The sequence below is a fragment of the Stegostoma tigrinum genome, chromosome 33 (genome assembly GCF_030684315.1).
Source record: "Stegostoma tigrinum isolate sSteTig4 chromosome 33, sSteTig4.hap1, whole genome shotgun sequence".
NCBI lineage: Eukaryota > Metazoa > Chordata > Chondrichthyes > Orectolobiformes > Stegostomatidae > Stegostoma > Stegostoma tigrinum.
The window spans coordinates 14,378,204-14,394,145 of NC_081386.1; the positions used below are offsets into that span (position 1 = coordinate 14,378,204).

The 15,942-nt window shown below is 43.1% G+C and overlaps 1 protein-coding gene across 4 annotated transcripts in view; it reads left to right on the top strand.

Moving 5' to 3' along the window:
* LOC125467255 (protein unc-13 homolog C-like) overlaps positions 1-15,942 on the top strand; it is a 562,058-nt gene that overhangs the window by 103,858 nt on the left and 442,258 nt on the right. For all 4 annotated transcript variants that reach the window (XM_059639173.1, XM_059639171.1, XM_059639172.1 and 1 more), the window contains exon 8: positions 964-1,123. In XM_059639173.1, the coding sequence (XP_059495156.1) occupies positions 964-1,123 (160 nt within the window). The remainder of the gene's footprint in view (positions 1-963; positions 1,124-15,942) is intronic.

A 15,942-nucleotide genomic window follows, 5' to 3' on the forward strand; every position in this document is an offset into this window, starting at 1 on the left:
TCTAGTTTTGCCAAGGGCTACATGGTTTAATGAGATGCCAAAGTGGCAGATTGCAAGCATGTACACAATTTTGGGTGGAAATGCACAATTTGCATTACAGGGCAAGGAAAAACGAATGGTGTCCTTTAGCATTGACAGAACCAGCGTTCATCCTTTTGCTTGGACAATAAAGAGCCTAACATCCTGTTCTACGTCTCTATTTTAGTACTTATCTGCCTTAAGGCAACCCACAGGGTAATTGGCTGCCCTCAGAAAAGTGCCCTACTGTAAAGTAGGTAAATGCTCTTGCCGACAGCAGGATTGGGAGGAGCTCCTCTATTCTCCACTTTAAATGGTATACCTCCAGTCTATGCCATTTGAGCCACTTCTGAGTTGACTGACTCTCAATCTCCTTCCAATTCCAATCTTTCCCTTTCTTTTCTCCAATAATCCTCCTGTGTGACGTCACTCTCCAGTCCAGTTTTAACTCCAGTCCCTGTGCTACCTCACTTCTGTATAGCTCTCCAATCCACAACTGGATCTCCAGAACAACTTAGCTGAATGTGGCTTTAGTTTGCTTTCTAAGCTGTTGGCTCCAGCCCACTGGTAAAGAGTATAATGTCACACTAGATCTATGATGATAAAATTCGATATCAAGTGCCACATATCTCATCATCCTTAACGAAGTGATGAAACTGGGTGCTTCAGAATTTCTAGATCATTGTATATGAGGTTCAAAATTTCGGCTACAGTTGGCACATTATTAAGTGGCCTTTGAGTTTGAAAGCTGATTATATGTGGTTTTGCTGGATAGTCTACTGATTTGCTGTTCACTGCAGTTGCATATCAGACAATGCCTTTGGAAATTCCTGTTGGGATTCCAGAGACATTTCTGAGTATAGTGCATGGATTTGAAGCCACTTTCAAGAATGTTGTCTTTTTCTCAATGCTTAAGTTTCACCTTAACTCCTTACTTCATTGCAGCACTCTCAGATAGCGCTTGTGAAGACTTCCATTATGACTATCAAAGCCGCACTAATAATTCATCAATGAAAGCAGGAAATGGACAGTTGATACAACGTTCTGGGTTAGTTGAACTGTACTCCAAGACCAAAGAGAGACTGTTACCAGTGAAAGAATTAAGGTACTAAATTTATTCATTTAAAAAATATTTTTAAGTTATATGCAAACAGAAAATTATTTACATTTTGTATTCTCTACATGCCTATACCTTAATAATGAATTTTTCATTTAAGTGCTAATATGTTATTGTGACAACATCAGAGCGGTTTTATTTTCACATCTAGTTTCTTTAAATGATTCCTGTGGGATTTTACCAGTGTTTAAGCAGCTTGCCTGTGAAATGATGGATGTTAGCCATACGTCTTTTAATCTGCAGTTACAGGAGTCATTTTTGGGATGTTTAGTAGTATTAATGCTCATTTCCTACCAAGTTTTTAAAAAAATGCTTGTTTTACAAGGGATTCTACTTTATTGTGGCCAGAAATAGTAATCTGAGGATCAGGAAGTTTTTAGAATAAAGAAGACTAAGAAACTGATAAGGGAAGGATGATTGGATTATGAATTCAACATTCCACAAAACACAAAAATGGACTCAAAATGAAATGTTTGACCATGACATGTCTGAGCCTATTAAAAGAAGACTCAGGAGAGTTTCTAACGGGAAATAGAGAAATGGCAGAAAAGCTAAGTTGAATTCACGGAGGAAGATGTGAGAAATCCCTAAGAATTAGAGATCCGAGTGGCTGGCTAGAATTAGAAATTGAAGGAAATTAGTATTATTGAGAAGGTTGAACTGGACAAATTAACGAGGCTGAAGTTTAATCAGGTCCTGAAATCTGATAGTCTTCATCCCAGGAGAAGTTGGACATAGAGACAGTTGATGCATTGATAATCATCTTCCAAAATGCCATAAATTCTGGAATGAATCCTGCAGATTGGAATCTTGCAAATTTAATCCTGCTATTTAAGAAATGAGCAAGGGAGAAACTCGGGAACTACTGACCTGTTAGCCTTGTATCACTAGCAGGGGAAGTGCTCAAAGCTGTCATGACGGAAGTGCTAAATAGACATTTGAATAAAAATGTCTTGACTGGACATACTCGGGTGGATTTGTGATTAAGAAGTAATGTTCATCAAACTAGTTGCAGTTTTTAGACGATGTCGTGAACAAGATTGATAAAAGGGGAGGGGTCACTGGTTGGAATATATTTGAATTTTCACAAGAATTTGATGCGGCTGAACAGTGGCTCATTGGTTAGCGCTGCTGCCTCACGCACCTGCATTTGACTCTACCCTTGGGTCTTTGTGGACTTTGCTCATTCACCCGATGTCTGCTCCGGGTGCTCCAGTTTCCTCCCACAGTCCAAAGATGTGCAGGTTAGGCGGACTGGCTGTGCTAACTTGTCCATAGTGCTCAGGGATATTCAAGTTAGGTGGATTATCCATTGGAAATGCAGCATTACAGGGGCTAGGGTAGGGATATGTGTCTTGGTTGGATGCACTTCAGAGGTTTGGGGACTTGATGGGCTGAGTGGTCTGCATCTTCACAGTAGGGATTCTATGATGAGGTCCCCCAACACTAGAGATTGGTTAACAAATTTAAAGCATGTAGTATAGGACGTAATTTATTGGAATGGATTAAGGATTGGCTGATAGACAGAAAACAAGGTGTAGAAATAAATGGGTCATTCTCTCATTGGCAGGCTGAGATTCATGGTGTACCACAAGGAGCAGGACTGGGGACACCAGCTGTTCTTAATATAAGTCAATGATTTGGAAATAGAGAATAAATATTATAATTCAGATGATACAAAGTTAGGGAATGTGTGTTGTGAGGAAAATGTAAAATGTATTCAGGAGGATTTGGACAGCTTCATGGTTGGGTAAGAACATGGCAGATGGAATATCATGTGGAAAGAGGAGAAGTTATCGACTTTTTAGCAGGAAGGACTGACGTGCAGAATATTTTTTAAATGGTAAGAGGTTGGAAAATGTTGATATGCAAAAGGTTCGGGTGTTCCGGGCAAAATGTCATAGAAGGCTGACATGCAGGGGCATCAAGCTATTAGGTCAACTATTGGAATGTAGGCTTAATTGCATGAGGATTTGAGTACAATCATAGTAAAGCCTTGCTTCAATTGTGTAGGAGCTTGCAAGGTACAGTTTTAGTCTCCTCATCTCAAGAAAGATAATATTTACAGAGAGGGAGTGCATTGAAGATTCACCACACTTGTTCCCTGGATGGTTGGTCGTCCTGTGAAGAGAGATTGTGCAAACTGGACCCGTATCCTCTAGAGTTTCAATGAATGAGTGGTGATCTCAATGAAAATTGCAAAATATTTGAAGGGATAGACAGTGTTGATCCAGGTAAGATATTTCCCCAGATTGGGAAGTGTTGAACAGAGGGTATAATTCAAATATAGGGGATATGCCATTTAGGACCGGATTGAGATGTGAATATTTGGAATTCTCTGCCCCTCAGACGAGTGTGCTCAAACCAGAAGTGGTTGAAGTTTTGATTAACAATAGTGTAAAGGGTTATGGGGATAGTGTGGGAAAAAGGTTTTGAAATATTCAATCAGGTATGTTCATTCTAAATGGCAGAGCAGGCATGATGAGCTGAATGGCCGAATCTTGTTCCCATCGTCATCTTCACGCTGGAGATAGTAGGAACTGCAGATGCTGGAGTCAGAGACAATACTGTGGAGCTGGAGGAACACAGAGGGGCGGGAAAGTTGATGTTTTGGGTCGGCACCCTTCGTCAGAAATGGGGAGCTGTGAACTAGAGTGAGGAAGGGTGGGTCGGGATGGGATGGTGATAGGTGAGTGTAAGTAGGCAGTGGTGGCGACTGGCCGGTGAGGTGGCTAGGGTGGATAGGTGGGGAAGGACCTGTCCATCATCTTTCCCACCTATCTGCCCTACCCTTTCTGCTGACCAATCCCCACCGCTTCCTACCTCCTTTCACCTATCACTACCCCTCCTCTCTCTATTTATTTCCCAGCTCCCTTCCCCCTCCCGAGTTCTAAAGAAGGGTCCGTACCCAAAACATCAATTTTCCTGCTCCTCTGATGCTGCCTGGCCTGTTGTGTTCCTCCAGCTCCACACTGGGTTGTCACTTATTCATCTTGAAATTGTAGGCTACAGGACTGATTAATTGGTACCAATTACAGGTCTGAATGGCTGCTGGGTCTTGGCATGTGCACAAAGTGACCCTCAGATTATACAATTCCATAAATTTTAATATCTATTATCTAATCAATTCTGGAACTCCAGAACATCCAGATGTACAAATGCCATCAAACCGAAAGAACTGCAGATGCTGGAAATCTGAAACGAAGACATAAAGTGCTGGGAAATGCCAGCAGGTCTGACATTGATGAGAAATCAGAGTTAACATTTCAGGTCCAGTGACCCTTCTTCAGAATAGTTCTGAAATGGACCTGAAGTGTTAACTCTAATTTCTCTCCACAGGTGCTGCCACACCTGCTGAGATTTTCCAGCAATTTCTGTTTTTGTACAAATGCCATTCCTAAATTTAACTTTTAAAATTTGATCCAGGAGGCCCCTCTCTCTTTGCAGGTCCATCTTTCCAGCGTGCCTTGGCATTTCAGGTTTATAGGTAGACTATATGAAGAGACTGAAGTGCCCAACAGCTTTGAACTCAAAAGCCACTGGCCTGCTTCACGGGCAGTAAACCTTTAATAGCTGCTGGAGGTTAGCATGCCAGTCTTGACAACTTGCTACTTCACAAGCATTTTGCTGTGGATGGAAGGATCTGAAAAATATGTAATTACTTCCATTATACTTGTGAAGTTTTTACAGCTATTGTGGTTGCTGATGGGCTTCAATTGAATTCTTAATAACAGATGAATTCAACAGAATTATCCTGCGCATCTCTTAAATATTTTTAAATGAAGTTTTCTGGAGGACAGTGACACTTCAAAGTTTAGAAACTTTAGAATGCAGGGGATGTCTTACACAGTAGTGTAAAGGGTTACAGGGATATTGTGGGAAAAGGGTATGAGAAGTTACTGTTGGTGATAACATTATAATCCCTCACCCAGAGTACGTTCTGACCCCTTGTCCTCAGTGCTTCCTCCAAGTGCTGTTCTTCACCCTTCTCTTGACCTTTCCTTGTTGTGTTCTCCGCATCCTTTTCTTACCCTGCTGAAAACCGAGCTCTGCTGCACCCAGGTTTGCGCTTTTCTCTGTCCTCCCTGATTTATGCACTAACCCTCAAAAAGTACACAGCAATGCTTTCTCCAATCAGTGCTTAAGCTATATTTATTCAAAATGACTGTGCAGCTTTTGTGCCTGGCTTTATTAAACAGCACATATCTGGGCCCCATCTTACGGCTCAACATTGGCTCATTGCAGAGAAATGTCTGTATTCCTTCAGCAGATCTGGCTGGTTCAAGCTCGAACAAGGAAATGCAACACAGAGCAATGTCTCCATCCAGCCTTCTGGCTGTGGTTTCTGATGTGGAGTTTGTGAGCTAAGACTCTGCTCCATTTTGTCACACATGGTGCAGCATCAGCCTAGACTGTAAACTGGCCATTTTTTTTTTGTTTTGGCTTCTTTCTTGATCCATCCATTGAAGCGACAGTAGAATCTATCATCCAATTAGAAATTCTGGCATCACACCAGCCACTTGGACTGTGTGACATCAGGATTTTACCAAATCTGTTGTCTCCAGCGGGTCTGAGGCAGTTGGTACAGGCTGCCTTCCCAAGGTGCGCTCTGGTTCAGCGCTCAACACTGAGAGGCTGCAAGGTTTACGCAGCCCCAGCTCCAGTATGATCGAACCGAAATTCACACCATTGTCTCACTTACTACAGTCAGAAGGTATAATAGTCCCATATTGGCTAAGCCGATCATGCTTCTCAGCCCTACCCCTCAACTGAGGCATGTTGGCCTTCATGTTAAACTATCTTCCTTCATCTCTCTCTGCAGCCCAGTGGTCTTCTGGGACCTCGGCAACTTTAACTTCTTTAATTAGAAGAGAATGGCAAGCTTGTCGTAAGAGCATTGCTGTTGTACACCCAGCTGTTTTGAGAGACTGTTGAGTGGAATTCTTGTTAATGCAGAGCCCCAGTGCAGCCAGTCTCCATGTCTGGGGGAGGTTGGTGCAAACCCTTTACACACTGTGGACAGATGTAAACAATACTGCACCTGACTGAGGAATGGCATCACTTCGTGGCAGATTAAACACATTAATCTCCGTAAATGAGGAGCTTGTTGTTTTGGGTTCAGAGAATCGGCATTTGCTACTGGGGACGCAGGCACTGCGATACACCGTAGTGTTAGACTCGCACTCGTGTAAAGAAGATGTTTATCAAACAGCATTGGCCAAACATTTGCTCAAAAACACAGTCCCAAGTATTTCAGTTCCTGTTGGAATAGATTTTTTTCAACTACAATCCTCTTTAGAGTTATCCATTTACCACAAGGCAATTTTTATAGCCAAAGTTTGGAGTTGGACCTGTCCATCAGAGGAAAGCCGGGAGAAATACACTGTATACTCAGCAGCAGTGTTGTAGTCCAATGTGCCTCCTTTTTTTATTTATTAACACATGCTGCCATGTTTGAGGAGTTAAAGGTCTCGATGGGAGTTTAACAGTGACTGAGGGGAGGTAAGTGTGTGAGGACGGTAATGGCTAGATTGGTGGGTGGACAGATAAGAAAGCAGCGTGCCACTTGGATACAGTGGTAGGTGCATGCTTAGGATCCATCAATTGATCAGGTTGTTCTTGGATGAGCTGAGAGGCAGCAAATCCAACCAGAACAGGGTGTGATCAGGTTGGGTCAAGTCAATCTGCGCTGGGCTGCGGGTGTGGAGAGTGGTGGGGAGGGTATTGGGTTGGGGGAGGCTATATCTTTTCAGGATGTATTGGGAGTTGGGGGCAGGTGCAATTGGGGTGTTGTTCTGGAGTTGGTGGTTCAATTTGAGTAAGTTTTTAATCCCCTGACTTTTCTTGGATAGCTATTAAGCTGGAGTGAATCAGAATCCTCCAAATACTGGGACTTTTTCCAGGTTGCAAAGAAACGCCTTGTCAGAAAATTAAAATTTCTGGGCAATATCCACCAGAATCACAGAGATTCCGCATGATCCCAGTACGTGTCTTCCTGTCTGCTCTGTTGCACCAACTCTCTGGCCTTTGGAATATTTGAGCCATAGGCCCAATATTCAGTCATGTATCTTACTGATTGAACTATGACAAGCAGAATGAATGCTGCTTTAAGAGTTGATGATGATGGATCTTTAAAAGAGAAATAAATCTTGATAATGATCAGCAGTTAATATGGAGCTTGGAAGACCTATTAAATATTTCAGAATTGTAAGCCATGCCTGGAACAGATGCGGGCAGAAGGGAAAGAGGACAGTAGTAAAGGTGACAGCTGTTCATGTCAGAATATTCTTGTCTGAGCATCTGCCACGTTTTCTTTTAATTGGGTCTTCGTGCCAGGCGCAGGTGTGTAGTTGCCGACTGTCAAACTGGTTTGATGATAGCTTGTGAAGCTAGTGAACTGTGCTGCCAAACAAGAATCAAATTGGGCTTGAGCTAAGGAGTTGCCCAAGAATGCTTTGTTTTATTTTTTTTATATATGTAGAGCTGCATTACCCAGGAATGCTTCACCTTTGGGCTTGGCAGTTGTCCTGCTGGGCTGGAGTGATCTCTTCATGTACCAGGGTGTGGTTCAGCTTTGAAATTCGTGACGTCAAATGGGAATAATTTGTACATTTAGTGCACAGAAATTGTTTTCAGTGGCAGAATTAAATGTATTTATTACAATGAAACAGCTGCAAGAAAATGGTGAAGGACCTCGGAGCAGAATTGAACATAAACCAATGACCATATTAGCCAGGACTCTGTCTTTGGTGGCTGATTAGGGTTATTTGACAATGTTTGCCTCATGGGCATTATTGGGAAATGTAGAATCCATTAAAAACGCCATGCTATAGCAAATGTGCTATCTCAGAAGAGAGTAATCAATATTCTTCAGTGAGTCAGCGTGAGTTTTGACAGGCTGTTTGAATACAGAATTGTCAAACCTGATGACAATTGCTTAGAGTGTATGCGGGCAGGAGGGAAAGTCATAGTCGAATCAGCCACAATCTTATTGAATGATTGAGCAGACTCAAGGGGCTGAACAGTTACCTGTTGCTCCTGTTTCTTAACTTATTACATGTGGTAATCAGGAGCTTTTCTATCATTCCTCTCCTTCCTGATCTAGAGGAACTGAGGTGAATGCAAAACTCGGTCATCCTATGTTCTCATTATATGGGTATGCTTTGATCTGCAACCTATGACTTATGTGACAATGCTGTGGCTTTAAGAGGTTATTTTATCCTTTTTTGTTTGGAGAGAGGTTTTAAGACAGAATTGAAGAACAGTCTACCAGAAATGCTAGTGTAAACATCTTGTGACTTTGGGGTATTCTTTTAAAAGCTGGAACAATAGAAGCAACCTGAAGGGGTGTGGTCAAACTCCCACAGAGCAAGGTAAAAGCCAAAATACCTGTGGATGCTGTAAATCAGAAACATAAGCACAAGATAGATAAGTCCCCTGGGCCGAATGGGATTTATCCTAGGATCCTCTGGGAAGCCAAAGAGGAGATTGCCGAGCCTTTGGCATTGATCTTTAACTCATCATTGTCTACAGGAATAGTGCCAGATGCCTGGAGGATAGCAAATGTGGCTCCCCTGTACAAGAAGGGGAGTAGAGACAACCCTGGTAATTATAGACCAGTGAACCTTAGCTCAGTTGTTGGTAAAGTGTTGGAAAAGGTTATAAGGGATAGGATTTATAATAATCTAGAAAAGAATAAATTGATTAGGGATAGTCAGCACGTTTTGTGAAGGGAAGGACGTGCCCCACAAACCTTATTGAGTTCTTTGAGAAGGTGACCAAACAGGTAGATGAGAGTAAACCGGTTGATGTGGTGTATGTGGATTTCAGCAAGGCGTTTGTTAAGGTTCCCCACAGTAGGCTATTGTACAAAGTGCAGAGTAATGGGATTGAGGGGGATATAGCAGTTTGGATCGGAAATTGGCTTGCTGAAAGAAGACAGAGGGGGGTAGTTGATGGGAAATGTTCATCCTGGAGACCAGTTACTAGTGGTATACTGCAAGGGTCGGTGTTGGGTCCACTGCTGTTTGTCATTTTTATAAATGACCTGGATGAGGGCGTAGAAGGATGGGTTAGTAAATTTGCAGACGACACTAAGGTTGGTGGAGTTGTGGATAGTGACGAAGGATGCTGTAGGTTGCAGAGAGACATAGATAAGCTGCAGAGCTGAGCTGAGAGGTGGCAAATGGAGTTTAATGCAGACAAGTGTGAGGTGATGCACTTTGGTAGGAGTAACCGGAAGGCAAAGTACAGGGCTAATGGTAAGATTGTTGGTAGTGTAGATGAGCAGAGAGATCTCGGTGTCCATGTACACAGATCCTTGAAAGTTGCCACCCAGGTTGACAGGGCTGTTAAGAAGGCATACAGTGTTTTAGCTTTTATTGATAGAGGGATCGAGTTCCGGAACCAAGAGGTTATGGTGAAGCTGTACAAAACTCTGGTGCGGCCGCACTTGGAGTATTGTGTACAGTTCTGGTCACCGCATTCTAAGAAGGATGTGGAAGCTTTGGAAAGGGTGCAGAGGAGATTTACTAGGATGTTGCCTGGTATGGAGGGAAGGTTTTATGAGGAAAGGCCGAGGGACTTGAGGCTGTTTTCGTTAGAGAGAAGAAGGTTGAGAGGTGGCTTAATTGAAACATATAAAATAATCAGAGGGTTAGATAGGGTGGATAGGGAGAGCCTTTTTCCTGGGACGGTGATGGCGAGCACGAGGGGGCATAGCTTTAAATTGAGGGGTGAAAGATATAGGACAGATGTAAGGGAATGGAACGCTTTGCCTGCAACGGTAGTAGATTCGCCAACTTTAGGTACATTTAAGTCGCCATTGGATAAGCATATGGACGTACATGGAATAGTGTAGGTTAGATGGGCTTCAGATCAGTATGACAGGTCGGCATAACATCGAGGGCCGAAGGGCCTGTACTGTGCTGTATTGTTCTCTGTTCTATGTTCTATAAGTTGCTGGAAAGGCTCCACAGGTCTGGCAGCATCAGTGAAGAAAACTCAGTTAATATTTCGGGTCTAGTGACCCTTCCTTAGAACTGGAGTTTTACATTTTAAATATTCACAAATTGAGATGTTACGTTGTTGCACAGATCTTGGAAAGACACTGTACCTTTATGACAGCTGGATGGCTTCTGGAAATGTGACACCCTTATGGAAGATCTCCATCTTACTCTCAATCGATTAAGTTATCAGTCAGTGAGTTGATCTGTGTCTGTCAGTCAGTCACGAATGTATACGTTGTAACAGGAATGTAAATAAGCATAGAACCCAGACTGTGCAAATCAGATATGTGATATTGCTTTATATAGTTGCCTGTTAATAAATTCCAGATATCTGTCTCATTAAAATCTGAATCACTTTGGTTATATATCTTCTGGGCTATCAATTCAAATCACGTCACATCATAGTGGCAGCAAGTAGGAACTAGATGCTGATGGTACTAAGCTGGTACTAAAGGACCAAAGGTGATAGCCGTAGCAATTGTGAAAAATTATTCTCTTTGCAGTCACTGGTCATGAGTTCAAAGCTGAAGTTCACATCTAATAACCAAGATTGAAGAATACAAACTGTATTAAAGGACAGCAATTACAATGGAGGAATAGTTGTGTTTATCTTCTGACATTTTCTCTTTCTCAAAAAATGGAGGCCATGGTATGTCCAATTAAAAATGAAATGGCAGTTTGCAAGATGCAATGACAGCTCTGATTTGGCAAAATGGCAGTGTTGCTGAAAATTCTGGAAAAATCATTCTATATATCGTTAAACTTTATTTGTACACAGTTATCAGTGGTGGCTCAGTAGTTAGCGCTGCTGCCTCTCAGTGCCAGGGACCTGGGTTCAATTCCATCCTTGGGTAACTGTCTGTGTGGAGTTTGCACATTCTCCCTGTGTCTGCATGGGTTTCCTCCAGATGCTCGGTTTCCTCCCACAGTCCAAAGATGTGCAGGTCAGGTGGATTGGCCATACTAAATTGCCTGTAGCGTCTGGGATGTGTATGTTAGGTGGATTAGTCATGTGAAATGCCAGGTTACAGGGAAAAAGGGTAGGGAAATGGGTCTGAGAGGGATGCTGTTTGGAGGGGTTGTGTGGACTTGTTGGGGCGAATGGCCTGTTTCCACACTGTAGGGATCCTATGAATTCTATGAATAGCTTAATCCCAAGTTTTCAGATGCAAAGCCTTTGTTCAGACCTGAATCTATAAAAATGTACTTTTCAAAAGCAAACAAGTGATTATTTCCACAAGCTTGACTTTGAGATATGCTCAGACCAGACATACAAATATCACGTGGGTTCAGAAAATAAACTGAGAGTTTGGCATGCGTTGGCCCAGCATTAATAAGGATATCAATCAGCTGACTAAGCCATATGAAACATTTCAACTTCTTAAAGCTCCAAAGTTGAGAGAACCTCTCATTCTGCATGAAATTTCCTCCATGTGTTGGTGCAAGATCACAGCTGGTGTAATTTGTCTGTGACAATGGTGCTCAGCACTATTTGCCTTACTGAGACATGTGCAGGAAAGTAGGACATTCAACATGTTAGACCGAGGGTAGCATTGGAAGAGTTTCGAGGACACACTGTCCATGCATTAGAATCCAAAAAAAAATGGCGGCAGAGTAGGGCTCCTGAGCCTGGGCTCATCCACTCCAACCGCTTTACTTTTCTTTCCTTCTTTTCTTGCTTTTTTTCATTACTTTAGTTTTTTTTAAATTTGCTCTACCTTCTTGGGGAGCTCAGTTGTGGAGGCAGCGACAACAGCAGCGCCTGAGGGCCGAGAGTGGGTCTTTGGCTTGGAGCGGCAGGTGCGATGCTGCCGCAGCTTCTTCAGGGTCTGGGACGTGGAAGCGGTTTGGGAGATCGGTGTTGTACCAGATTGGGTGTTTGGTGATCTGCGGCGAGGAGTGGAGCAAGCCAGGCTGGACTCTAGTGGCAAGACCATACCAAGGTTTCAAGGTGATGGTGTCAAAACAGGACAGTAAGGGAGATTTTACAGGGACAGAACAGTGTGGTGAAGAGACATGTAACGTGATAAGAACCCAAGGTCACGGTTGAGGCCATCTTCATGGTACAAAACTTGGCTATCAGTTTCTGCTCAGTGATTCTGCGTTGTTGGCTACCTCAAATGCTGCCTTTGAAGGCACTAACCCTTAAGATAGGAGACTGAAGTATTCCCAGACTGGGAGGAAACATTCCTGTATGGTAATCGCTGCACAATGTCCGTTTATCTGTTGTCATAGCTTCTGCGTGGTCTCGCCACTATATGGCGTATGAGAGAGACAGCATTGGCAGTGTCATATGAGTATCTGCCATGTCTGTGGTGGGTAGTGTTCCCATGTGTGATGGTGGTATCCATATCTGACATGTCCTGCAGAGGTTGCTGTAACAGGGTTGTGTGATCGATGTTGTCTGGAAGGCCGGGTGGTTTGCTGCAAACGATAACCTGTTTAAGGCTTGGCAGTTGTTTGAAGAGACGAAGTGGAGGCACAGGGATGATCATAGCAAGATGCTTATAGTCATCAATGACATGTTGTAGGCTGCAGAGGACATGGTGTAATTTTTCGTTTCTGGGGAAGTACTGGATGATGAAGGATACTCTATCGATCATGTCCTCGAAGGAGGTTGCTGTGTTTTTTTTCTCTGGCACATTGGAACTGGCGATTGATAAGTTGACCATCATATCCTCTTCTTATGAGGCGTCTTTCAGCATCTTTAGGTGTCTGTCACTTTCCTCCTCGTCCGAGCAGACCCTGTTTACCCCGTGCAGGGCTTGTCTGTAAGGGATAGCTTCTTTACCATGTTTAGGTTGGAAGCTGGAGAAGTGCAGAATTTTGAGCTTATCCGTGGGTTTGCAGTGGAGTGAGGTACTGAGATGCCCATCCTTGATGTGTGTGTCTCAAGAATAAGACTGATTCTGAAGTCTGATAGTGGAATGAAACTCGTTGATATTGTTGTGTAGTCATTTGCCTCGGGGCATCCAGCAGAAACTACGACAACGAATAAATGGACACTGTGCAACAATCACCAGGCAGGAATGTTCCCCCCGCCCCCCATTTGGGGAACACTTCGGTGGTCAATGACATTCAGCCTCCAATCTTCAGGTAACTGTTCACTAAGGCAGCCTTTGAGATGCACAACAATATAGAATCACTGAGCAGAGACAGATAGCCAAGTTCTGCATCCATGAAGACAGCCTCAACCATGACTTTGGGTTCATGTCACGCTACAAGTGACCTCACCACACTGTTCTGTCCCTGTAAAATCTTCCTTACTGTCCTGTTTTGACACCATCTTGTTATGGTCCCTCTACCTTAATTAGCAGTACAGTTTTGGATTACTTGTTACTTTTGTTAGACCCTCGGCGTGCGACTCTTAGACCCATCATGTCATTCCAGCCATTTGGTTTGTCTTCACACTACTTATTTTTTGCAATTATCTCTCTGCTTCACTTTTTCGGAATAAAAGTTGTCCCTTCACTTATTATTCAAGCTGTTGACACTCCACACACAACATCAGTGTGATCTTTTGATCTCCCTGCTATAAATTCTGTGTCTGTGCGCCTCTCTGCATTCCACCTGATGATGGCACAGTGCTATGAAAGCTTGTGGTTTCAAATAAATCTGTTGGACTTTACCTGGTGATGTGTGACTTCTGGGCTTGTGCACAATGAGAGACAGCAAACAGCAGAGGGAAATGATACATCCAAATCCTAACGATTGTGTAAGGACCGAATCTGGCTGAATTGTATGTTTGCCAAAGCATTATAGTAATGTATAAAGTAAGCATACCAATGTGCATCCTTGTTGCATACTGATCAAAACTGTTTTCCTATTCTTTGAGGGGAAAAGGGGCATGTTGCATTGCACAGATCTCAAATGCACCTCAAATACCTCTGACCGCTCAATTACATCATGGCATGTGGCACTCAAGTTAAAAATTTTCCATCTTACTCTGATAATCAGTTAAGCAATCACTCAGTTTGTTGGTCAGCCAGTCTACATAGCTGTAATTGAAAGCAAACGTCAAACCCAGACTGTGATAGTTGATAATAAGTTTCCAGATCTCTGACTCAATAAGTACCTGAGTGTCCATGCTATTTTTGAATGGGCTATCATATAGAAAACTGCAGCAAACCTAAACTAAGTGAGAGGTTGAATATGGTAGGTGGTGACCAATATGGCACTCCCATCCCCACGATAAATTGCCCAATCAGCTGCCCATCTGCTTGTACCTTGGCCAGCCAGTCAAAGACTTGCCTCTTTTGCAGGTACTAAAGTCTGCCTACTTTTCAGGGAATCCAAAGTTCATACTACTTTTTAATCCTGCTCCCACTGGGTCGAGGCCAAGGGTGCCTGAGGAGAGAACAGTGGGTGGCTTTCCAAGCAAACCCCCTGCCTTCATTGTCACTTGAGATTACCCCCCAATTGGCACTTGTGGAGAGGCCACCTCATTAGACCAATTTCCATGTTTTCCCATTCTGGAGATAGGCACATTTCTTGCCTGATCGGGTTGGGAAGGCTGGTGGCTGGGTGATCAGGGAGGAGATAAGTTGAGACCTTTTTAACGTGGCAATCAATTGACCACTCCAAGGCCTTAATTGATGACCAGTTTAGAAAATCCCAAATGGACCTTCTTGCCTTGTGCTTACTTTGCTGAGGTGGTAAGAAGGGGTAAGTTTCTCTCCAATGCCAAAATGCCCCGAATTTCTCAATCCTGTCTGTTTCAGTGACGGTACATTTCTCCTTGCCGTATATCGTTAGCATATTATTATTTTTGAGAGCGAGCTGATCCATCATTTTGGATTCTGTTTCTTAACTGATACGTGGGTCTTTTCGTTGTGAGTGCTTAGTGTTGCTTCTCAATACCTCATTGTGCATTCTGTACATGAAGTGAGCTGTTAGAAATAGAAGCATGGCAAAGCAGAAGACTAGTAAAAACCATTTAGTTTCAACTGGTTTGACTTCGATTTCAAAGGCAAAATCAAAACAAAAAATATTGTACTCAGCAGGACTGGCAGCTGCTGTGAAAAGAGAAGCAGGTAATATTTCAGGTCTGTGACCTTTTCTCAGATTATAATGCACAGTTTACTGTATACAATAGCAAAATTTCAAAGCGCAGAGCAAAGTGCTGTGAGTTGCTTTGTAATGTGGTGGTGGGGCGGTGGGCGCTGGGCCTCATAGCTCCTAAATGTAGTTAATCTTTATGTCAATCTTTTTATTTGTTACCGTACTTCTGTAACATTGTGTTTCTTTTCGGATGCTAACATCTCTGTCATTTCAGGCTTCATTGCATAATCTTCAGTTGAATTTTCTGAATAAATGTATGGCAGCCTTCTGTGATATTTTGTGTCTTTTCATGGAATGTGGGTGTCATTGCCAGAGTTTATTGCCCAACGCTGGGAATGGGAGGTGTGTGTGCGCGCGCAGATGTGTGTGTACCATGTACAGTGTACACGAGATGGGAATGCTGCTTAATAAAAACTGCTCAGCATCTCGGTGTGAGGCTGGCTGGGTATCCTTCCGAAGCAGACACCTGATTACCTACCGACGTACTTGGCTTTGTGCTACAAGGCACTGAAAGGTTTTTTCTCTCTCTCTCCTCATGCTGCCCACCAACCTCAACTAATCCTCCCAACTGGTCCCACAATGAATCTAATTCAGTGAATCCGATCAATTTGTGCAGTGGCGCCTTCTCTTTGGCTGCTCCTGGGTTCGCTGCAATGTGCTGAAGCCTGCTGTGATACTAGCAGTGGCCATTGCTCCCAGTGCTTCTCCTGGGACTGAAGAGCTAGTGACCCTTCAGTT